The sequence below is a fragment of the Martes martes genome (genome assembly GCF_963455335.1).
Source record: "Martes martes genome assembly, chromosome: 3".
In the NCBI taxonomy this organism is placed as follows: Eukaryota; Metazoa; Chordata; class Mammalia; order Carnivora; family Mustelidae; genus Martes; species Martes martes.
In genome coordinates, this window is record NC_137890.1 from 186,080,148 (window position 1) to 186,104,360 (window position 24,213).

The following is a 24,213-nucleotide window of genomic DNA, read 5'->3' on the forward strand; positions in this document are numbered from 1 at the left end:
ACTTCTCTGAATAGAATTCAGGGAGTTGAAGAGGTCCACAGGTGAAACCAACCAATTGATTGATGTAAAATGGGTTTTGTTTCTGTCTCTATCATCCGCCTTTCATCATAAGGAGTTTAGACACTTGCGTTCTACTATTCCTTTTACTGAGCAGGTTAAGTGTAATGGAGGGTAAAGAAATTTTTTCAGGCAATTGTAGTACCGTTGGAAACCGACCTTAAAATGAGCTCATGAACCTCCCCCAAGTGCCCAGTTTGAAACCCAAGGAGAAATTTCACCATATTTGGTCCATGGAAATATCATACCCTTTGAGATATTTTTAATATAATATCATTATATTTCATTTTTTTCATTTTTTTCTCTTTTCAATGAACTCACAATAAAGGAAAACAATAAAAGTGTTGTTTCATATCTTTACTTTCAGTAATGTGCAACATGAACACAATAGTGTTAAGAAGTCAGAAATAACTTAACACGGTAGCTACAGAAGATGCTTATATTTGCAAAATGTCAACAATTATCTTCCCTAGGTTCCCCCAAAACTGGTGTATTTGTTAATCAAATTAATTAAGAAGCTTTTCAAAATAAAAGCAATGTTTTAAATAAATATATTTTCATAACCATAGAACATTTAGTTCTTCTGGAGGTAACAAACATATTACACTCAAGTACTTTATGAAGATATTAGGGTAAAAATTATCTGGATGCGATTATAAATGTACCCTAATTAGTTTGCTTCTTTTGTGTGTATGTTTTTGTCCATGTATTAAAATTGTATCATATTTATAATCAGTTAGTTCTTAAATCATCACAAAGATGTTATCTGGCCCACAGAATTTATATGAGTTCAACATGATAATGTGGTATTGTTTGAACAGTGTCTTTCCATTTAATTTTGGTACAATAAATTATATTTAATCAAAGACAAGACCTCCTAGCTGCTTATGTCCATTATAGAAAATGAATGCTAGATTCCCAGTTTGGAAGAATGAGAGCTTCCAACAAATCTCAACCTTGAAATTTTATAACTGAAAATAATGTCACATTAAAATCCCAATTACAACAGAGCTCTCACTGTGTTTCAGAGTTCCACATAGGTGGATATAAATTCATTAATGATCAGCTTTTCCACTGAAATCATACAGTTATTAAACAACTACCAAAAAAATTTCTAAAAATTGATTTGATTTAATGAATACTTTAAAGAGTTTCTAACTGAAGAAATGATTTTGCTGACCTCAGAAATTCTGATCACTTGTTTATCTTTCACTCACTTTTATATCTACTGCAATTCTTGGGAATTTTTCTAATCTATATTTAATCTACCAAAACATCTATGCATTGGTAAATTTGGCTTCCTTTGATAATAACCTATGTTAAGATCTCTAAATTAAATGACAAAGTAAAATAAACACAGTAACCATTTATAGTAAGTGCTCTTTAGAATTTTAGATTAACAAATTTGTCCCAAAATGATAAGGTAACGACCTACTAAATGAATAATGCAACAGACTAGATTTTCATAGGATCTCGATCTCTCTCAATCTCTTTTCCTCTCTCTGTCACTTTCTGGTTCTTCCTTTCTTTCTTTCTTTTGTTCTCTCTCTCTCTCTCTCTGTTTCTCTCTCTCACACACACACACACATACACACACGCTCCCACCCACATCCATACATGGGTATGTACACATCTCAGAATTTTAAACACCGCTACTAAAGGTTTTAACTTAGATAAATTAACTACATTAAAATACTGACATTGTGAAAATATCTATGTCCAACACCCCACAGAGGGCATCTTTTTGTGAACTTCTAAAAAGCTTAAAGAAAGAAAACCAGAAAGAAAAACCAGAGTCCTCGGGGCGAAGGCTGGGTGAGCGTGTCGGCACTGCTCACGGTCACAGCTTCCCATTCTCCTCGCTGCTCTCCTTCTCCTCTATGGCTTCCAGGCTGCGTTTGCTCTTGGCTTCTGCACCAGTGCTGGGTGCTTTACTAAGTCCACAGGACAGGCACGCCAGCTGGATCTGCTTCATGTTTTCTACAGCTTCATTCTTGGCGGTCTTCAACAGATCTCCTTGGCCCTACAAACAAGGACACATATGTACCAAAGAAGAACGTTATGGACCAGGCGTATCCTGAGTGACATTACTCTATATATTAGTGCTACTCCTCAGTGAGGAAATGGACCCAGAACCTCAGAGCCTGAGAATATCCCCGGGCTTTTTTCTAGCACTGTTCAGGGTCTTGCTCTTTAAGCCAGGGACCTCAACCTGGGCCTTCCTTCGCAATCAGGTCTGTGGTTGCCAGTAGCCTCTTGAGATTCCCGCAGTAAGGAATAACCTGGGGCGGGGGGGCACTACTCTGCATTATGAGGATGGTGCACCGTCCCTTTCCATGGTCTGAGACTTTGAAACTGCAGCAACTCCTGTCCCCCCCAGGCCAAGCATTCCTAGGCTTGGGAGAAAACAAGGAAAGAAGCTCCTCTTTAAAGAACTGAAAATCAAATCAGCGCCTCAATGTACAACAGCTTACAAAGCAAAACATCTTCTGTAGAGTAAATCACACACCATTATGCTTGGTAATCTGGGTTTTTATATATTGGGTTATCCTTGCAACCTGCCTTTTAGTAAATTATTAGTTACCCACACTCCTTCTGTCTTTTCCATCACCCTAAAGACAATGTTTCCATCTGGTTGATTGGGGGGCGGGAGGGGGAGAGGGCTCCGGAGGCTCAGCATGTCAATCAAAACAAAAAGCAAATGAGGATCACAGGAAACCATCAGCTCTCAGGAACATCAGCACTTGAGAAAGATTTTCTCTCCTTTTTTTTTAATTTCCTATTTTATTTCTTCATTAATAATGATCAAGTGTATAAGCTGATGCTGACCCAGGCACCCGACGGACCAAGGGTGGGGAAGCCAGAACCTACTCCCATGGGGCACAGACAAAAGAGGAAATGGTCCTTCCTCTCTTCCCTCTCCATTCTCACTGCAGTGGTGAGGTGACCCCAAACGGCAGGGGACAGTGTGGGAGGATGTGGAGTTGACACTGATGGCTGGAGAGTTGTTCCACGAAGCACAGACTCGGCAAAAGGATAAGTCACCTATTTTATCCAATGTGTTCCATGAGACATTGTTTAATTTGAGGAGTGGTTTTTCCTCAGGATGTCTGATGAAACATGTTAAAAAATTCCACAGCATATTCCATTCCTCAAAATCTACACAACCACTTGCCAATCTTACCTATGTAATAACAGCAAAATCCTTCTAATAATAGGATTTAACTGAATGGGATGCACAAGGATGGCTTTGCCTTATATTTTTGTTAACTGAATGGGATGCACAAGGATGGCTTTGCCTTATATTTTTGTTAAAGTGGACTTACCCCAATCACTTCAGTCACGGAACGGGATTTTATAAACAGACGTGGACGTTTTATAGTCTAGCCTTCTCGTGAGGAGGAAAGAGGCAGAGCCTGAGGAGGTTTAGTGACTGACCCAAGGTTACAGCTGGGCAATGACTGAGCTGGACCAACACCTCCATCCAGTGTCCTATTTCCCTCACCACTACAGACTAGAAAATGAACACCGTCACATGGAGATGGGCTTTCTAAGGGAAAAATATTCACTATGCCAGCAGAACTTGGGGAGTCAGTTCTGAACAGTGATGAGTACCCTCAGGGTACTCAGGGCAGTGAAAAACAAAGTCACATCCACTCTGAAAAATGCAATTCTTAAATAGTAATAATAATACATATAAAGTGCTTACTCTGTACAGGCACTCTTTTTTGTGCTTTACACATGTTCATTCATTCAATTGTCAGAGAAACCCTACAAAGATAGACACTTTTCTCATTCTCAGTTTCTTGATGATAAAACAACAACAAAAAAAAAAACCCAAAAAACAAAAAAAAAAACAACTGAGGCCCAGAGCGGTGCCCTTTCCCAGAGTCATGCAACAGCTATGTGGTCGAGAAGGGGTTTCAATAAAGTCCAGCAGCTGGCTCTAGATATAGTGTCTCTTTAAGGAAAATCGTGCAATCTCTCTAAAGCACATTAGAGCCTCCCATTCATTGTTTCATGTATTCACCCATGAAAACAACACAGAAGTAAAGAAAATCATTGCTCTTGTGGCAAGTCTGACAGATCAGGTGCACCAAGGACATGCTGGCAAGGACAAAAGTCAAGCTATCGTAGTTTTGCTCTTAGCTCCAACAATTTCTCCCTGAGCCACGGCTCTTCTGTAAACATGAAAACAGTCTTCCGCCTTCTTCACAGTGCTAAAGATTAAAGAAAATATGTCGAAGAGTTGTCTGTAATTTAGATAATCACAAGTAAACTATGCTATAAGGTGATGTGAAAAGCGGGTATCACAGTCTGCTACTATAATGAATTACCTTGGTACTGTACAAATCTTCATATATAAATTTTACTAACCTGTTTAAAATGAACCTGCAAGAGTCTGTTTTACAGGGATAGGCATATTGCGGCTGGTTTTACAAAGCGAAAGATTCCTTTAAAAACCAAACTCTATTAATAAAAAGATCAGATCCACACTCATTTTCAGTGTTACTTTTAAGAGATCGTTTTCCTTTTAGTTTCTAAAGTTTCATTAAGCATTTTAAAATCGCAACTAAAGCAAAATTGGCATCTTCCCTAATTGCAAGAGAAGAGTGAAAGATGCAAAAATATCAGCTTTATGCTGCTAATGCCTAGTGCTCTCCCTTCCCTTGTTCCGAGGCAGGTTATGAAACCTATCGAATTAATCAGCCAGAAGGCTGTCTCATCAGTTCCAAGAGGTGGCATCCAGGCCTGCATGCCAGACTGTGCTAGTTCTGGTACACAGAAGTCCCTCTCTCCAGAAAACAATGGCCAATTGGAGAAAACAGTTTGTGCCAGTGCACGAAAACACAACTACATCATCTCCTGATAACCAGGAGACAACGCGTCCTGGCTGAGTCACACAGGCGGAAAAGAAATAGAACGAGAAACTCAATCGTTAACTAATAGAAGAAGACAAAATGAGAGACCACTTCTACATTTAAATTTTTACTTTTTACATTGAAACATTTATGTAAAAATTTTTTCTGTTCTTTAAAGAAGGAAGAATTAAGGTCATCTTCCTGTTCTGTGGCTCAAGGAATCTACTCTGTGAGTCCTCCCTATTAGGATATCAGAACAAGGAAAGACACATACCAGGCAAAACTGTAAAAAGAGTGAAGTTTATTGTTAACAACCTCCACCCTGACATGGCTTTTTAGTGCTTTTTCCCATTTTATGCACAGCAATTACTCCTGGCCAATGAGCATCCAACTCTCTACTCTGTTACGCTCCCTCTCAAATTCTTAAACAAGCCAGACTATACGGAATCTCCTCTTTCAAACAACTTTGTCCTATGTAATATTTCCTATAAGATGTATTGGGTATTCAGATCCTCTGATCAATTTAAAGAGATTAGTGTGTTGTGTGTATTTAACGAGTACTGTAACAGGCGTTTCCAAAGAAATATGCTCAAAAAATTTCTTCAAGTAGAGGTCTTGGGAGAGAAGAAGGAGATAAGAGAATTTTACTTGGTGTTACATAAATCAAAACACTTCTCAGATACGAAAGTATCTCTGGGATTGTTATGGCCTGGAATGTAAAATTGGTGTACAATGTGATCATTGAATGTTCAACTTGAAAGAAATGTCAAGCTGCTGCCAATGTTTTGATATTCTAGCAATCTCATGGCATTTTGTAGTTTCCCTCCTCTGATGTTAGGGATGCTTCAGGGAGAAAAAATGAGGACTGCTTTAACCTAAAGAAAAGCAGAATGAGTAGAGAGCATCTCGGGCAGACTGATGCTGATGGGACAGCAGAACTATCAAAAGTCTCAAGGGCAATGGCCACCAATTCAGCCTCCACAATTACTCGGTTTCCAAAATTAAGAGTTCATGGAAATCCCTGCATATTTAAGGAGTAACTCTTGGCATGACAGAAAACCATAGAGAGATCACTATAGGGATTTTGAATCTAAGAATTAGTGATGATTAATGAGTTTTTAAAGAGGTTAAGCAGTCATAACCAAATCCTTACAACTATATTAAACTGAGATTAAAACACATTATCTAGAAATCAAGAAGTATCTGATGCAATTTAGATTATAAATGGGCTTGCTGTACAATGCTACAAGTTTTATTACTACTAATAAACTTATTACTGACAGTAAAATATTATCATAACCCTAAATAGAAGCTAACATTTATTGAACACTTAAATATACTAAGTATAAGCAAATTTGCACAGCTTATCTCATTATATCATAACTATTAAAAACCGGAATTCTAAATGTAAGGAATTTATTAGTTATATATTTGGAAGTTATCTATGAAGAATATATTTTGTTATCTGTCAAAAGACATTCAGGATTTTTATTATTCCTTTCCTACTAAGAAAGGCAACTCCCACCCTTCCCAACACAGTGCAAAAATAATTTTGACTATAATCTGGCAAAATAAGTTACGGAAGACATCCATTATTCCTTCACACCCATTTTTCCCATGAACTGCACTATCTCTTGTGTTATTAGTGCATAAAAGAACAGGAGAACATCATGACTAGTGTCCTTGTCACATGCGAAGGAAATGCGTGGGTCGTCTCAAAGCACACCACAAATATTTAAAGAAGCTAATGAGACTCTGGGAATGGATACACGCTCACATATACACATCTACACACATCAACAAATGAAGCTCTGTCTCCAGACTTGTGTGGGTATTTTTCAGCACATATTCAATGGCAGATTGATTCCCTGATACTCTTTCAAGTGAGGGTCCATGCTTGCAGCTAGTGTCGATAGCTATGAACAAACAATACTGTAGGAAAAGTCAGCCACAGACAGCATGGTGGAATTAGCACCTCTTTATTTGTGCCGGCTACCATGTTCTGGACAAAACCATGCAATGGTGAGTTGTGCCCTACCACCATTTTACTAGTTCAAAAACCATGCTTTTGGGGAATCTCTGTATTATCTGAAGAGGCTAAATGTTTTGTTCCAAAGGGGTAGAAGTAACTTCCACAATGTTCTTCATTTGAGGAATTAAAACAGCAGATCAAAAATGTGGTGATATCATAACAGATGTACTTCTCTTGATGTGACATTTCTAGAATATTGGGTAAATCTCTGCAAAGATGGCCTGGAATTCTTGATCTCCTGAACAAAAGCCTATCCATGTAGGGAATGGAAACAAGTTGTTAACAAGAGTTACAGGGCACGAAATTATGACTATTAGAAGATTATGGATACAATAACTTAACTGCAAAAAATTAGAGGTTTCCATTGCATTTAATTATCAACAGTCAGATATATTATTTCCCAATACCTTGGCAACCAAATGTTCCAACTATGTTCTACTTGTCAGTTAAAGAGTTGAATTTTAACTCTATGAATTCTCAAGAAATATAGATGAATAATTGTAGCTCATTTGGGTCTAAGAGCACTGGATTAATGGAGCCAATACTATGGAGCCATATAGAGCTATATGTTACTCTTTGTCTAAAACTCTGAATTCAAACCAAGTTAACACTGTTTTCAAATCTTTATTACATAATGCAATCAAATTATTTTATTCTTAAAGGAACAGAAAGGGGACTACACTGGACATGTTCACCTGACCCACTGTATTTTATAATTTTCTATAAAGGTCAGGTTTTTAAATTGGTTTTGTGGTTGATTTATTTTAGTATTGTTCACAAATTTCAATTAATCAAATGTTTCTGAAGACTATGGAAACAGAACATAAACAAGTCTTTTTAATACATAACAATCTAATTCTGAAGGAAGACTAGTTTATAAAATGTAGAAGATATTTCGAAGAAATTTTGAGAATAATTTAATACCAAAGAGAAGACAACATTGCAAAATACAGCAGAATGACATGTTTAATAAGTACAACTATATAAAAGGCTATAAAAAATTTGAAGCTAGAATCTGTTGAAATTCAACAATGAAAATTATATTTGAAAATTAAATATGAAAACATATATTTTAAGACCTGGCAAAATAAAATCTTTTTTCACGTTTCTTTTTCAAATAACATCCTGAATTGTTACAATATCTTTCTCATCAGGAAATCTTGACTAACTTGAATGTCCAAAGGAATAAAGAACCCTATGTACTTAAAAATGGTAACTGTGTCTTAAGCAAAAAGTGTCTTCATTGACCATGTTTTTAAAAAATAGTTTTTAATATATAGAAAAGTATCTTTGTGTTACTGAATATATATATAAATGAACTCATTTAACATTATTTAAACACTACTCATTAGTAATTGTAATTATGTTATAGAAATAGAATGAAAGATAAAAATCATGATTATTTCAATGGATGCATAAAAAAATCATTTGAGAAAATTCAACATCCTTTCATGATAAAAACTCTCAACAAACTGAGTATAGAAGGAAGGTACTTCAACGTAATTCAGGCCACAAATGAAAAGACCACAAGTAACATCATAGTCAATAGTGAAAGTCTGAAAGCTTTTCCTTTAAGATAGGGAACAAGACAATGGTGCCAACTGCCATTATTTCAACACAGTACTTGCAAATCCTAGCCAGAGAGTTAGGTGAAAGAAAGGAAGAAGAAGGGAAAGGAAGGGAAAAAGGGGGAGGAAGGGAGGAAGGGAAAGAAAAGAAAGAGAGAGAGACAGAGGGAGGGAGCAAAGAAGGAAGGGAGGAAAGGGGGGAGAAAGGCAGAGAGAAAGAATGAGAGAGAGAGAGGGAGAGAGGGAGGAAGAAGGAGAGAGAGAAAGAAAGAGAGAGAGAGAGAGAGAGAGAGAGAAAGGAAGAGAGAAAGAAAGAAATCAGAAAGGGAGTAGTAAAATTGTCTCTGATTACAGATGACCTAATCTTATATTTGGAAAGCTCTAAAGACTACACCAAACAATTGTTAGAGCTAATACATGAATTCACTAAAGTTGCAGGATACAAAATTAACAAGCAAAAATCAGCTGTGTTAATCAGTTAACAATAAACAATCAGAAAAAGAAATTTAAAAATCCAATTTACAATATCATTAAAAACAACAAAATACTCAAATTTAACCAAGAAGGTGAAAGATCTGCATACTGAAAACTACAAGATACTGATAAAAGAAATTGAAGAAGACACAAATGAATGGAAAGATATCTCATGGTTTTGGATCAGAATAATTAATATTATAATACCCATGCTACCCAATATCATCTATAGATTCAGTGCAATCCCTATCAAATTTCATCTGGAACCACAAGTTGGCACTGAAAATAGCCAAAACAATCTGAAAAAGAACACAGCTGGAGGCATCACCCTTCCTGATTTTATATTTTATTTTATTTTATTTTATTTTATTTTTACCCTTCCTGATTTTAAACTATACTAAAAAACTGTAGTAACTGAAAAACTATAGCATCAAAAGCACAAACAACAAAAGCCAAAACAAACAAGTGAGACTACATCAAACTAAAAAGCTTCTTCACAGCAAAAGAAACGATCAACAAGATAAAGACAACTTACTGAATGGGAGAAAATATTTACAAACCATATATCTGATAAGATGTTAATACCCAAAATACATAAGAAACTCAATATATATACATAGGTATAACAATTCAAAATATTTAACAACTCAATAACAAAAAATAAAATAATCCAATGAAAAATGGGCAAAGGACTTGAAGAAACAATTTTCCAAACAAGACATACCAATGGACAACAGGTATATGAAAAGGTGCTCAACAACATTAATCATCAGGGAAATGCAAAGCCGAACCACAGTGAGATATGGAAACCACCTTACACCTGTTAGAATGACTATTATCAAAAAGATAAGAGGTAACCGGCACTGGCAAGGATATGGAGGAAAGGGCCCTTTGTGCACTGCTGGAAATGTAAATTGGTACAGTCATATGGAAAACAGTATGGAGATTCCTCAAAATACTAAAAATAGAACTACTATACAATCCAGAAATTCCACCAAAGGAAATGAAATCAGGACCTGAAGAGATATTCATACCAACATTTGCATTACAGCATTATTTACAATAGCCAAGACATGGAAATAATTTACATGTGCACGAAACAAATGAATAGAAACAAAAGTAGTTTGATGGTTCCCAGGGGCAAGGGATAGGGAAAATAGGAGGAGGTGGTCAAGAGGTACAAACTTCCACTTACAATATGAGTAAGTTCTGGAAATTTAATGTACAGCATGGTGACTGTAGTCAATAATACCATATTACATACTTGAAAGTTGCTAAGAAAGTAGATCTTAAAAGTTCTCACTACAATAGTAAGTTATTTAACACACTCATCACCTCATAGAATTATCTTTTTCTTGTATATATATAATCCTTAAGTTACACAATGTTATATATTAATTATATCTAGATAAAGCTGAAAAATATAATAATAATATTAATAACAATCCAGTAGCAACAGTGCTGGCAACAGATACCATTAGTGATAGGTAATAGCAAATTCATCAACAAAACCTGTTACACTGAGATACACTTATTGACCAGAGCTTAAAAAGAAGTATTGGGGCACCCAGCTGTCTCAGTCAGTGCAGCATCCAACTCTTGATGTCAGGGTTGTGAGTTTGAGCCCCCTGTTGGGTGTAAGGATTACTTAAAAATAAAATCTTAAAGGGGTGCCTGGGTGGCTCAGTCAGTTAACCATCTGAGTTCAGCTCAGGTCATGATCCCAAAGTCCTGGGATCGACCCCCATGTCTATGTCAGGATCCCTGCTCAGTAGGAAGTCTGCTTCTCCCTCTGTCCCCCCCGCCCCCACTCCCGATTCATCCTTTCTCTCTCTCCCCTTCTCTCAAATAAATAAATAAAATCTTTTTTTTAAAAGTATAGAATTTAATATCTCTAAATCCCATTTGTTGTCCCCGTTATATGTTGTTCTGAGCTACCTATGTGTGAACCGAGATACACCCACAACCTTCCTTTGATTTAGGAACAATGGAGCTCTCCTTCAGTTATCAACAAGGACTTAGGTCTTCATTTTTCCTTTATTTCTATCTGTTCATCAAGCCGCATATATTTACTAAACATATTCCATATACCAGATGTTATCTATGACTTTTGATTTTCAATCCTATCAAAACCAATACACTTTATTTTTTTCTTTTTAAATACTTTCTTTATTTGAGAGAGAGAGAGAGAGAGCGAGCAAGCGCAGGGGGCAGAGATATGGAGAAGCAGGCTCCCCACTGATCAGGGAGCCCAATGCAGGGCTCCATCCCAGGACCCTGGGATCATGACCTGAGCCAAAGGCAGATGCTCAGGTGCCTCAAAACCAAAGCCCATTCAAGCAAATATTTTGTAAGCCTCCCTTTATTATCCTAAAATGAAATAATATAAGCTGGTTAAATATATTAAAAATTAAGTAAATACAGTATCCTAACTGTACTCTTACCGAGAAATAAAAGAATGGTCATTTAAAACAAAATAATATGTACTACAATATGTAAATGCCCAGGGAGGCACACAAGAAACCATAATGAAGCAGGCAGAGGCCTGTACTTATTTAAAATGAATTCATTTAAATTCAAAACAGAAATAAAGAGATCAGATGCCAACCACATTCACAAAGAATATAGGAAAACGACAATGCAGATGTACCAGGTAGACACTCACATAAAAACAAAGAACAGCAACCGTCCAGACTTATTTGCATATAATAAATGAAGAAAGGAAATAACCTTAATTAAAGGAGGGACAGCATGCCAAGACAAGTACAGACTCTTACCAGGGAGAGAAAGTGTGATAATCCCACAAATGAGAAAATAAATACTACCCGTACACCCCACCAAAGCTGCCAAGTCTTCAAAGGTATCTCAAAGGATATTTTTCTTGTGATTGATAATATCAGCTTCAACTTCACAGGACACTGTGGGATGCCCACCATCGATTGTGAAAAACAATAAAGTATCAAGCTAAAACCAGTATCTTACTTCCCAGTTTGTTCCAATACCACTTACTATGTAGCAATCCTACAATCAAGTAGACAGAATGCCCAGAGTGAATAAATTATTCAATAATTTAAAAACAGTATCTTTATTCATTTAGACATGCTTCTCAGTAACTGTTTTCCTCATGTACTGGGCCTTTCACATAACTTCTCATAAAAACAATTAATTAATACCATCTATTAAAATACTCCAGGTCTTTGCTTATTAACATATAATGTATTATTTGTTTCAGGGGTACAGGTCTGTGAATCATCATTCATACACATTTCACAGCAATCGCCACAGCACATACCCTCCCCAGTGTCCATCACCAAGCCACCTTATCCCTCCCATCTCCCTCCCCTCTAGCAACCCTCAGATCGTTTCCTGATATTAAGAGTCTCTTACGGTTTGTCTCCCTCTCTGGTTTCATCTTGATTCATTTTTCCCTCCCTTCCCCTATGACCTCTATCTTGTTTCTCAAATCCCTCATATCAGTGAGATCATATGAGAATTGTCTTTCTCCAATTGACTTACTTTGCTCAGCATAATACCCTCTAGTTCCACCCACATCATTGCAAATGGCAAGATTTCCTTTCATGGCTTCATAGTATTCCATTGTATGTATATACCACATCTTCATTGTCCATTCACCTGCTGGTGGACATCTAGGCTCTTTCCATAGTTTGGCTATTGTGAACATTGCTGCTATAAACATTCAGGTGCACGTGCCCCTTTGGATCACTACATTTGTATCTTTGGGGTAAATATCCAGTAGTAGGGTAGCTCTATTTTCAAGTTTTTGAAATACTGTTTTCCAGAGTGACTGCTCCAGCTTGCACTCCCACCAACAGTGTAGGAGTGTTCCCCTTTCTCTGCATCCTCGCAAACACCTGTCATTTCCTAACTGGTTAATTTTATCCATTTTGACTGGTATGACGTGGTATCTCACTGAGGTCTTGATTTGTATTTTGTATTTCCCTGACGCCAAGTGATGTTGAGCACTTTTTCATGTGTCTGTTGGCCATCTGGATGTCTTCTCTGCAGAAATGTCTGTTCATGTCTTCTGCCCATTTCTTGATTGCATTATTTGTTCTTTGGGTGTTGAGTTTGATAAGTTCTTTATAGATTTTGGATACTAGCCCTTTATCTGATATGCATTTGCAAATATCTTCTCCAATTCTTTTGTTGTCTTTGGTTTTGCTGACTGTTTCCTTTGCTGTGCAAAAGCTTTTTATCTTGATGAAGTCCCAATAGTTCATTTTTGCCCTTGCTTCCCTTGCCTTTGGCAATGTTTCTAGTAAGAAATTGCTGCAGCTAAGGTCAAAGAGGTTGTTGCTTGTGTTCTCCTCAAAGATTTTGATGGATCCCTGTCTCACATTGAGGTATTTCATCCATTTTGAGTCTGTTTTTGTGTGTGGTATAAGGAAATGGTCCGGTTTCATTCTTCTGCATGTGGCTGTCCAATTTGCCCAACACCACTTGCTGAAGAGACTGTCTTTTCTCCATTGGACTTTCGTTTCCGCTTTATCAAAGATTAGTTGACCATAGAGTTAAGGGTCCATTTCTAGGCTCTCTATTCTGTTCCATTGATCTATGTGTCTGTTTTTGTGCCAATACCATACTGTCTTGATGATGACAGCTTTGTAATAGAGCTTGAAGTCTGGAATTAGGAGACCGCCAACTTCGGTTTTCTTTTTCAACACTCTTCTGGCTATTCAGGATCTTCTCTGCATCCATATAAATTTTAGGATTATTTGTTCCATTTCTTTGAAAAAAAATTGGTGGTATTTTGATAGGGATCGCATTAAATGTGCAGATTGCTCTAGGTATCATAGATTTTTTCACAATATTTATTCTTCCAATCCATAAGTATGGAACATTTTTCCATTTCTTTGTGTCTTCCTCAATCTCTTTCATGAGTACATTATAGTTTTCTGAGTGTAGATTCTTTTCCTCTTTGGTTAGGTTTATTTCTAGGTATCTTATGGTTTTGGGTGCAATTGTAAATGGGATTGACTCCTTAATTTCTCTTTCTTCTGTCTTATTGTTGGTGTATAGAAATGCAACTGATTTCTGTGCATTGATTTTATATCCTGCCACTTTATTGAATTCCTGTATGAGTTCTAGCACTTTTGGAGTGGAGTCTTCTGGGTTTTCCATATAAAGTATCATATGATCTGCAAAGAGTGAGAGTTTGACTTCTTTTTGCTGATTTGTATGCCTTTTATTTCTTTTTGTTGTCTGATTGCTGAGGCTAGGACTTCTAGTACTATGTTGAATAGCAGTGGTGATAGTGGACATCCCTGCCATGTTCCTGACCTTAGGGGGAAAGCTCTCAGTTTTTCCCCATTGAGAATGATATTCACTGTGGGTTTTTCATAGATGGCTTTGATGATATTGAGGTATGTACCTTCTATCCTTACACTGTGAAGAGTTTTGATCAAGAAAGGATGCTGTATTCTGTCAAAGGCTTTTTCAACATCTATTGGGAGTATCATATGGTTCTTGTTCTTTCTTTAATTAATGTATTTTATCACATTGATTGATTTGCAGATGTTGAACCAAACTTGCAGCCCAGGAATAAATCCCACTTGGTCATGGTGAATAATCCTTTTAATGTACTGTTGGAGCCTGTTGGCTAGTATTTTGGTGAGGATTTTTGCATCCATGTTCATCAAGGATATTGGTCTGTAATTCTCCTTTTTGATGGGGTCTTTGTCTGGTTTTGGGATCAAGGTAATGCTGGCCTCATAAAATGAGTTTGGAAGTTTTCCTTCCATTTCTATTTTTTCGAACAGTTTCAAGGGAATAGGTATTAATTCTTCTTTAAATGTTTGGTAGAATTCCCCTGGGAAGCAATCTCGCCCTGGGCTCTTGTTTGTTGGGAGATTTTTGATGGCTGCTTCAATTTCCTTACTGATTGTGGGTCCTTCAGGTTTTCTATTTCTTCCTGGTTCAGTTTCGATAGTTTATATGTCTCTAGCAATGCACGCATGTCTTCCAGATCATCAAATTTGCTGGCATATAGTGGCTCATAATATGTTCTTACAATTGTTTGTATTTCTTTGGTGTTGGTTGTGAGCTCTCCTCTTTCATTCATAATTTTATTAATTTGTGTCCTTTCTCTTTTCTTTTGGATAAGTCTGGCCAGGGGTTTGTCAATGTTATTAATTCTTTCAAAGAACTAGCTCCTAGTTTCATTGATCTGTTGTACTGCTCCTTTGGTTTCTATTTCATTGATTTCTGCTCAGGTCTTTATTATTTCTCTTCTCCTGCTGGGTTTAGGCTTTCTTTGCTGTTCCTTCTCCAGCTCCTTTAGGTGTAGGATTAGGCTTGCATTGCTATATACTTTCCTCTCAGGACTGCCTTTGTTGTGTCCCAAAGATTTTGAACTGTTTGTTTTCATTTTCATTTGTTTCTATGAATTTTTTTTAAAATTCTTCTTTAATTTCATGGTTGACCCCTTCATTCTTTAGTAGGATGCTCTTGAGCCTCCATGTATTTGAGTTCTTTCCAACTTTCCTCTTGTGATTGAGTTCTAGTTTCAAAGCATTGTGGTCTGAAAATATGCAGGGAATGATTCCAATCTTTTGGTATCAGTTGAGATCTGATTTGTGACCCAGGATGTAATCTATTCTGGATAATGTTCCATGTGCACTAGAGATGAATGTGTATTCTGTTGCTTTGGGATGGAATGTTCTGAATATGTCTGTGATGTCCATCTGGTCCAGTGTGTCATTTAAAGCCCTTATTTCCTTGCTGATCTTTTGCTTAAATGACCTGTCCATATCAGTGAGGGGGGTGTTAAAGTCCCCTACTATTATTGTATTATTATTGATGTGTTTCTTTGCTTTTGTTATTAACCAGTTTATATAATTGGCTGCTCCCATGTTAGGGGTATAGATAATTAAAACTGTTAGATCTACTTGTTGGACAGACCCTTTAGTTATTATATAGTGTCCTTCCTCAACTCTTATTATAGTCTTTGGCTTAAAATCTACTTTGTCTGATACAAGGATTGCCACCCAGCTTTCTTTTGATGTCCATTAGCATAGTAAATTGTTTTCAACCTCCTCACTTTAAATCTGGAGATGTCTTTGGGCCTAAAATGAGTCTCTTGCAGACAGCATATCGAAGGGTCTTTTTTTTTTTTTAAATGCATTCTGATACCCTGTGTCTTTTTATTGGGGGCATTTAGCCCATTTACATTCAGGATAACTATTGAAAGATATGAATTTAGTGCCACTGTATTGCCTGTAAGGTGACTGTTACTGTATACTGTCTCTATTCCTTTCCGGTCTATGTTACTTTTAGGCTCTCTCTTTGCTTTGAGGACCCATTTCAATATTTCCTATAGGGCTGGTTTGTGTTTGCAAATCCTTTTAGTTTTTGTTTGTCCTGGAAGCTTATTTCTCCTTCTATTTTCAGTTGAGAGCCTAGTGGAATATAATATTCTTGGCTGCATATATTTCTAGCTTAGTGCTCTGAATATATCATGCCAATCCTTTCTGGCCACCAAGTCTCTGTGGATAGGTCTGCTGCCAGTCTAATATTTCTACTGTTGTAGGTTACAGACCTCTTGTCCCAAGCAATGTTCTCTTTGTCTCTCAGACTTGTAAGCTTTACTATCAGATGTCAGGGTGTTGACCTATTTTTATTGATTTTGAAGGGGTTTCTCTGTGCCTCCTGGATTTTGATGCATGTTTCCTTCCCCAAATTAGGGAAGTTCTCTGCTAATTTGCTCCACTCTACCTTCTGCCCCTCTCTCTCTCTCTCTCTCTCTATCTCTACCTCTTTCTTCTTCTTCTGGGATCCCAATTATTCTAATATTGTTTTGCCTTATAATATCACTTATCTCTCCAATTCTCCCCTTATGATCCAGTAGTTGTTTGTCTCTCTCTTGCTCTGCTTCTTTATTCTCCATCACTTGGTCTTCTATATCACTAATTCTCTCTTCTGCCTCATTTATCCTAGCAGTAAGAGCCTCCATTTTTTATTGCACCTCATTAATATATTTTTAAATTTCAACTTGGTTTGATTTTAGTTCTTTTATTTCTCCAGAAAGGGATTCTCTAGTATTTTCTATGCTTTTTTCAAACCCAGCTAGTATCTTTATAATCATGACTCTGAACTCTATTTCCAACATCTTATTAATGTCTGTATTGATTCAGTCCCTAGTAGTCAGTACTGCCTTTTTTTCTTTTTTTTTTTTTAAGGTGAGTTTTCCCACTTTGTCATTTTGTCCAGAGAAGAATAGATGAATGAGAAACAAAATGCTAAAAGAGTAATAATGACTCCATAAAAATATACACTAAAATATACACTAAACAAATCAGAAGAGACCCAAAACCAGGAGAAAAGAAAGGGAAAAAAAAATATATATATACATATATATGTATATAAATATAAATAATCAGGCTGGTGAGTAGAACAGAGCAACACACTTAATTTTGGGTGTATTTTGGTCTGTTAGGAGAAACTGCCTCCCAAAATTTTAAAGAAAGAAAAACACATACACAAACATAAGGGTAAATACGATGAAGGGATGGACTATGACTATAAAGATGAAAATTTTAAAACATATTTAAAAAGGAATTGATAAGATAAGAAGTTGGGTAAAAAAAGAAAAAATAAAAAAGAGAGAGAGAGAGAGAGAATGTGATCAGGCAGGAGATTAGAACAAAGCCATCCACTAGACTTAGGGTATATTTTGGTCTACTAAAGGAAACTGTATCCCAAAATTTTAAAAAAAGAAAAACTTATATATATACAAAAAGTAAGGTTAAATACAACGAAGGGATAGAATGTGACTATAAAAATGAAAATTTAAAAAGATTTTTAAAAAGGTACTGATGAGTAGCACCTGGGTGGTTCAGTCATTAAGCATCTGCCTTTGGTTGAGGTCATGATTCCAGGGTCCTGGGATCGAGCCCCACATCAGGCTCTGAGGAGGGAGCCTACTTCTCCCTCTCCCACTCCTCCTGCTTCTGTTCCCTCTCTTGCTCTGTCTCTCTCTGTCAAATAAGTAAATAAAATCTTTTTTTAAAAAAAGTTATTGATAAGATAAGATGTTGGTTAAAATAGGAAAGAGGAAAAATTGAAAAAATATAGAAAATTTTAAAAACTTAACTTTGAAAGACTAAAGAATCATGGTGGTGGTGGCGGGGGGAAGCCATGAATTCTATGTGCTGTATTCCCCCAGCACTGGCATGCAGTTCTCATTGATCAGTACACTTGATCTTCACTGGATGTTCCTGCTGATCTTCTGTGGTAGGGGCCTGTTGCAGTGATTCTTAACTGTCTTTGCCGGAGGCAGAATTGTGCCGCCCTTGACAGGGGTGAGGCTAAGTAATCTGCTCTGGTTCACTGTTGGGAGCTTTTGTTCCCAGAAAGACTTCTGCACAGTTTTGCAGGACAAGAATGAAAATGGCAGCCTGCAAGGTGCCGAGAGCTCGGGGCCCCCACTCCTCAGTGCCCTCAGAAAAAAGCAGTCAGTCACTCCTGTCTCTCTCATCTCCATCTGCACTTTGTGCTCACCTGGCCTGTGACCGAGCATTTCTATCTCTGGCACATGGCCCTTTTTAGAGTCTCCAAACCCAGGAGATTCCTGTAGCACACTCATGCACCACTCCTCCTGGTGGAGGAGGAAGGGGGATCTTCCCAGATCTGCCACTTGTGGGGTCTCTGCTCAAAAAGTAGTGGTCCAACTGTGCCTCAGATCATGTTTTATGGCAACTCCAAGCTGAGAGCCCACTCCTTGGCTCTGTTTATGCAGCTGGCTTCCTGCTCCTATACCTGGGAGCTCTGCCATACTCAGGCACCCCCAGTCTTTCTGTGACCCCAAAGGTTCTGAGACCACTGAGACCACACTGTCCCAGGGAGGATTTCACCCCTCAACACACACCGCACTCCCCACCCCCACTTAGCCCTGGAGTGGCGTCCCTCTGTGGAGCAGACTTCTAAAAGTTATGATTTCATGCTCTGCCACTCTATCACTTGCTGGTAGCCGGCTGATGGAGGCTATCTTCCCCCACAGTCTATCTTCCCAAATATCACTTCGGATTCACTTCTCCACATGTCTTACCTTCCAGAAAGTGGTCACTTTTCTGTTCATAGAATTGCTGCTATTCTTTTCTTCAATCTCCTGTTGAGTTTGTAAGTGTTCGGAATGGTTTGATAACTATCTAGCTGAATTCCTGGGACCCAACAAAATTAGGTCTCCTATTCCTCTTCCATCTTGCCCTCCCCCCCAAACTTTTTTTCTTTTTTTTTTTTTTTATGATTTTACTTATTTGAAAGAGCCCACACCCGAGAGAGCAATGGGAGAGGAGCAGATGGACTAAAGTACTCCAGTTTTTATTTTAGATGGTTTAGTAAGGCAGGACTTAAAGTCTTGAAGGAGGCAGGCAACTTTCCATTATGTTGCTCTGTCCTGCACCGTGCCCAATACCCAGCATTCCTGGCTGCATCCACTAAATGTCCCCAGAGAATTCTTCCATCACCTTCACAATTTTGCAAACTGCCCTCTAGAGGGCAGTACTGTACTCATTAAGAACTACAGGGCTAGACTCAGGGTAAGATGGTGAGCACAGATGCTCTTCCTATCCACACAGAATGGAGGTCTAGTTAGGGATACAAGCATTAATCAAAAAACCACAAAAATAAATCTATGTCTGATCACAAGTTGTGCCGTGTGCTTAAAGGAAAGGAATGTAATGTGGTGAGAACATGTAGTCTAGGGGATCAGGCAAGTCTCCCATTTAAGTGACAAATGAGCGATTATCTGGAAGACAGAGAAGCATCTTCATCTCTTTTTTGGTATCTTATAATCAGTGAAATACAATATAAGGATTCCATAGTGCTTGCCTTGAGTCCTCAATCCTCCCACAGTCTTACTGATAGAGAAATAGATGGTATAGGCGAGTGCTGGAAGAATACTGCCTTTGTGGCATAGCACAAAATGGCCAAATGCATCCCATTTTCCCCTGTATTTTACCTATTTAGAATTTTTTTTAAGATTTTATTTATTTATTTGAGAGAAAAAGAGAAAACATGGACGGGGGAAAGGCAGAGGGAGAGGCAGACTCCCAGGACCTTGAGATCCCAGGACCTTTAGATCATGACCTGAGCAGAAGGCATATGCTTAACCGAGCCACCCACGCATGCCTATTTTGTTTCTTTTAAATTTATACTGAAGAAAAAACAATGAGAGTGAAAAATACTCAGTAAAGTATCACTTGGTGACAGTATCTTTTTGTTCTGCTGAGAAAGAGTTCTTAGCAATTATTTCACATTTTTGAGATATTTGAAGATCAGCTATAATTTTTTTTCAGCTTTACAGGTAAAGAAATGGACTCAAGAAAGCTAAGTAAATATATTGCTTAGGTTCACACAGGAAATAAATGTTTAGGAAATAACTAATATTGCCTGCTCCCTAGACCAACAGATGCTTTTTCTTCACTGTGTTTTTTTTTTTTTTCTTCACATTTAGGTGCATTACATGATATGCTGCACATGTCATCTAATAGATCTTAGAAATGGAGAAAAGGAAAAAATTGCTTAAGCCCTATTTGGTTTAAAGAAGAAAAATTCTTTTGATAAAACTCCATGAATGTCCCATACATAAATACTTCCCTTGTGCTGATACTTTGATGTCCGATTTTTGCCTTGAATGTGCGTATGGGGTTTGAAATAATTTAATAATTTTGGTCTGAGCCCAATTTTCAGAAAAGTGAAATACAAAAACAATGGCAGAACATTCATGAGTGAGAGAAGTATGGAGAAGATGACTGATTTTCATTTTAAAGATATCATAAGCCTTGGGGCATCTGGGTGGCTCTGTTGGTTAATCATCTACCTTCTGCTCAGGTCATGATCCCAGGGTCCTGGGACGGAGCCCACCTTGGGCTCTCTGCTCGGCAGGGAGTCTGCTTCTCCCTCTCCCTCTTCCACTTTCCCTGCTTGTGCTCTCTCCTATTCTCTCTCTCTCTCTCTCTCTCAAATAAATAAATTCTTTTTTAAAAAAAGATATCATAAGCCAAAATAGATCAGATCCAAAAAAGATTACAGAAGAATTGAATTCATTTCAGGGACGCGGAACCATTTTCAAGGATGCCATTAATGTGTGAGGACTTGTTAGTACTCAGATCCCTGGGATACTGATTCTCCTTGTCGTGTCCGTAAGCTCCTAAAAACTTCCACCCAAGTTGGCTGCCCAAGATGGCACACACACAAACTGGGCAGCAGAGCCAGAACTCCAGGAGTGGTGAAAGAACACATCTGACTCTATGGACTCCACATTGCACTCATGTAATAATAACTTGCCCCATAGGCTTTGAAATGTAACCATATTGCTATTCTGTAGGTCACTGTATAACGTGACCTCTGCTGTCAGACTACCTAGATTCAAATACTGGGCTCCAACACTTACTAGCTTTTTGACCTTGAACAAGGTCAATTGGTGCCTCACAGTTTCCTCATCCATAAAATAGCTCTAATAATTGTACTCATCTCTGGGCTTATTGTAAGATTAAGAGAGGTAATACTTGTGAATTATTTAGAATAATATATGGCAAACTCTAATGATTGTTAGCTATTATAATTATTCTATAAACAGAACAATTTTAAAGTTTCAGTAAATGTAATATTTTGCAATCAGTAATGACAATGTTATACATATCTACTGTACTCTACCTTACAAAATGAGAGGAAACAAAAACCACTTGGACAGTTTAAAAAGACAAATGGCAATACAGAGGGAATAAACAGTTACTGAGAATAAAATTCAAGACTGACAACCTGTGAAAAACCCCATAATGATTAAAATTACAAGAGAGAGTAACAATTCCATTAATGGGGGAATTGTCCTTGGGAAACACCAGGACATGTCATCTTCTCCCCTATGAATGCTTAATTTCTTGTTTGTAAATTAGAGGTTACAACATTGCTCAGTATAAAAACACCACAGCATTCATTGCTCACTATTGGAATAAAAAATGTTAAACAGCCATTTTATTTAAGGCAGATGAGAAAATAAAAATGAACTGAAATCATCTGTCACCAGAAGAAATTAATGACAAACATTATCTTTTGTGACAGACCCATTATATTTCTGAAGATACCCTAAGATAGGTTCCTGCAAGGATGCTCTGGTTAAGAAGCCATCTGTCTGCTTTGGGCAAATGACTGTGAGCCTAATCCACTTACAGAAAATGTCAGCAAAATTGCTTCAACACCAGTGAGCTGAATAATAGAAACCCCTGAGCTAAACTTTTAAAAATATGACTCAAATGCAGAAAACTTCATGAATGTAGGTTTGTGTAATGATACTGGTATCCTGAGAATTCTCTTGCAGTCATTTTGACAAAAGAACCATTCAATAAAACAGTAAGAACCCACTGCCTGTTGATTCCCCTGCTCTCGGCCCTTTCCCTCCCATTACTGTGATCATCTGCTTCCGTGTCAACAAATCCAGTAAGAGGGGACAGAAGATTAGTATCCACCTTTAGCAAGGTGACAAAGATAATTAATTGCATTTCAAATGAAATTTCAGTAATGGATGGTCATCAGCACAAAAAACAAATACTGTTTAAAAGTTCTGATATCTCAAATTGACTTTCATTGGATAATAAATGACCCTGAGTTCTGAATTCCTACTGCCATGAATGCTGTAGACCAAACACAGAAGGAGCTTCTATAGAAACATTTCCTCAGCTCCTATTTCCATTTCAAAAAGATCATTTACAGCATCTTGAAAGATGTAGGATGCTCCAAACCATGGAACAGACACAGACTATAGAGGCCTTTCTAGCACTGGAAGGATACTTTCAAATGCATTCTGTTTGCCTGGTATTTGCCTGGTATGGTTTCACTGTAAGAAATTACTGATTACAGTTGCTTAAATTACTGACTACTTCATCTATCCAAAAGATAAACCTGCAAAAATGCCGGAATAAGAGGGTAGAAAACCGTGAATGATCACAAAGTGGCATCAGCTCCACAGTGCGGAGAATTTCAGCAGGCAAGCGGTATTTTGTGACATCTGGTCTGGGGCTGCACAACCCTAGGGGCACCACTGACAGGCCCTTCTATGTGCCTGGCATCCCCTACAGCCCGATGACAGCCATACTGCATCTGGTCCAGACGTGTCCTTTTACCAAGGACATCTTTATTCTCTGCAAAATTACAACAGTTTTAAATAAGCTGGCACCGTCCCCTTTAGCAGTGTTTCGTCGTGTGCAGGGTAGCCCGTCCCGCAGCCCAGCAGGCACCCACGATGCTGGCATGAGTTCTAAGTTATGTCAGTTGCAGTGGCCAAATAGCTATTAGCAAGAAATTGTTCAAGGGGCAACTTTCCTGCGCTCTCCACGCAATGGGTCATTTTTTAATTAATGAAGGTAAGGCAGCTATCAGATGAAATGGCCATTTCTTATTACTAGTTAAACCCAGGAGTGGTCAGCTTGGCTTCTTCCACAGTGACTTAGAGATTTGGTCAGTAGTGAGGTGTTCATTGTCAGTGCCTCATATCCAGCAGGGCATTTGGTTAAACTTAACAGATTACCCTTACCCCAAGGAAATCTCAAAACCTATCTACCCTAATCTGAGACTCAGTCAAGTTTCAGATCTTAAACTCAAGCCATCCACAAAAGCAAACTACTAGCAACATATTTTGCTCCAACATGTTGTTTATTTTAAGAATTATGGTACAACAAATGTTGAAATAATAGTCTCTATACTGGGGCTCCTGGGTGGCTCAGTTCATTAAGCATCGGCCTTTGGCTCATGGCCTTAATCCCAGGGTCCTGGGATTGAGTCCCACATTGGGCTCCCTGCTCAGCCTCTTTTAACTTCTTCCTTGGCCATTCCCTCTGCTTGTGTTCTCTGGCTCTTTCTACCTCTTTGTCAAATAAATAAACAAAATCTTAAAAAAAAAAAAAAACAGTATCTATATTTACCAACTGTTCATATTATATCATTTTGGCTTAATCAATTTATCTATTCCAACTATCTACATATATTTCACCCTAAATATCTCAGTAAGTATATCGTGAAAATGAGGTTATAACCACACACTATTATTACCCCAATGAAATTAGCACTCATTCAGCAATTTCATCTGATATGAAGTGCATATTAAATTTTCCCAAATGTCCCAAAATATCTTTAATAGCTTTTCAAAATCCAGAATGCAATCAAGGTTCACACATTATTAGCACCTCTGAAAATAATGATCCAGCTA

At 37.6% G+C, this 24,213-nt stretch overlaps 1 protein-coding gene across 1 annotated transcript in view; it reads right to left on the reverse strand.

Annotated features, from left to right (window-relative positions):
- Window positions 1-366: 366 nt before the first annotated feature.
- Window positions 367-24,213, reverse strand: part of PLCL1 (phospholipase C like 1 (inactive)) — a 353,093-nt gene continuing 329,246 nt past the window's right edge. Inside the window, exon 6 of the mRNA XM_080799287.1 lies at window positions 367-2,080. Within this exon, the coding sequence (XP_080655413.1) occupies window positions 1,898-2,080 (183 nt within the window). The 3' untranslated portion in view covers window positions 367-1,897. The remainder of the gene's footprint in view (window positions 2,081-24,213) is intronic.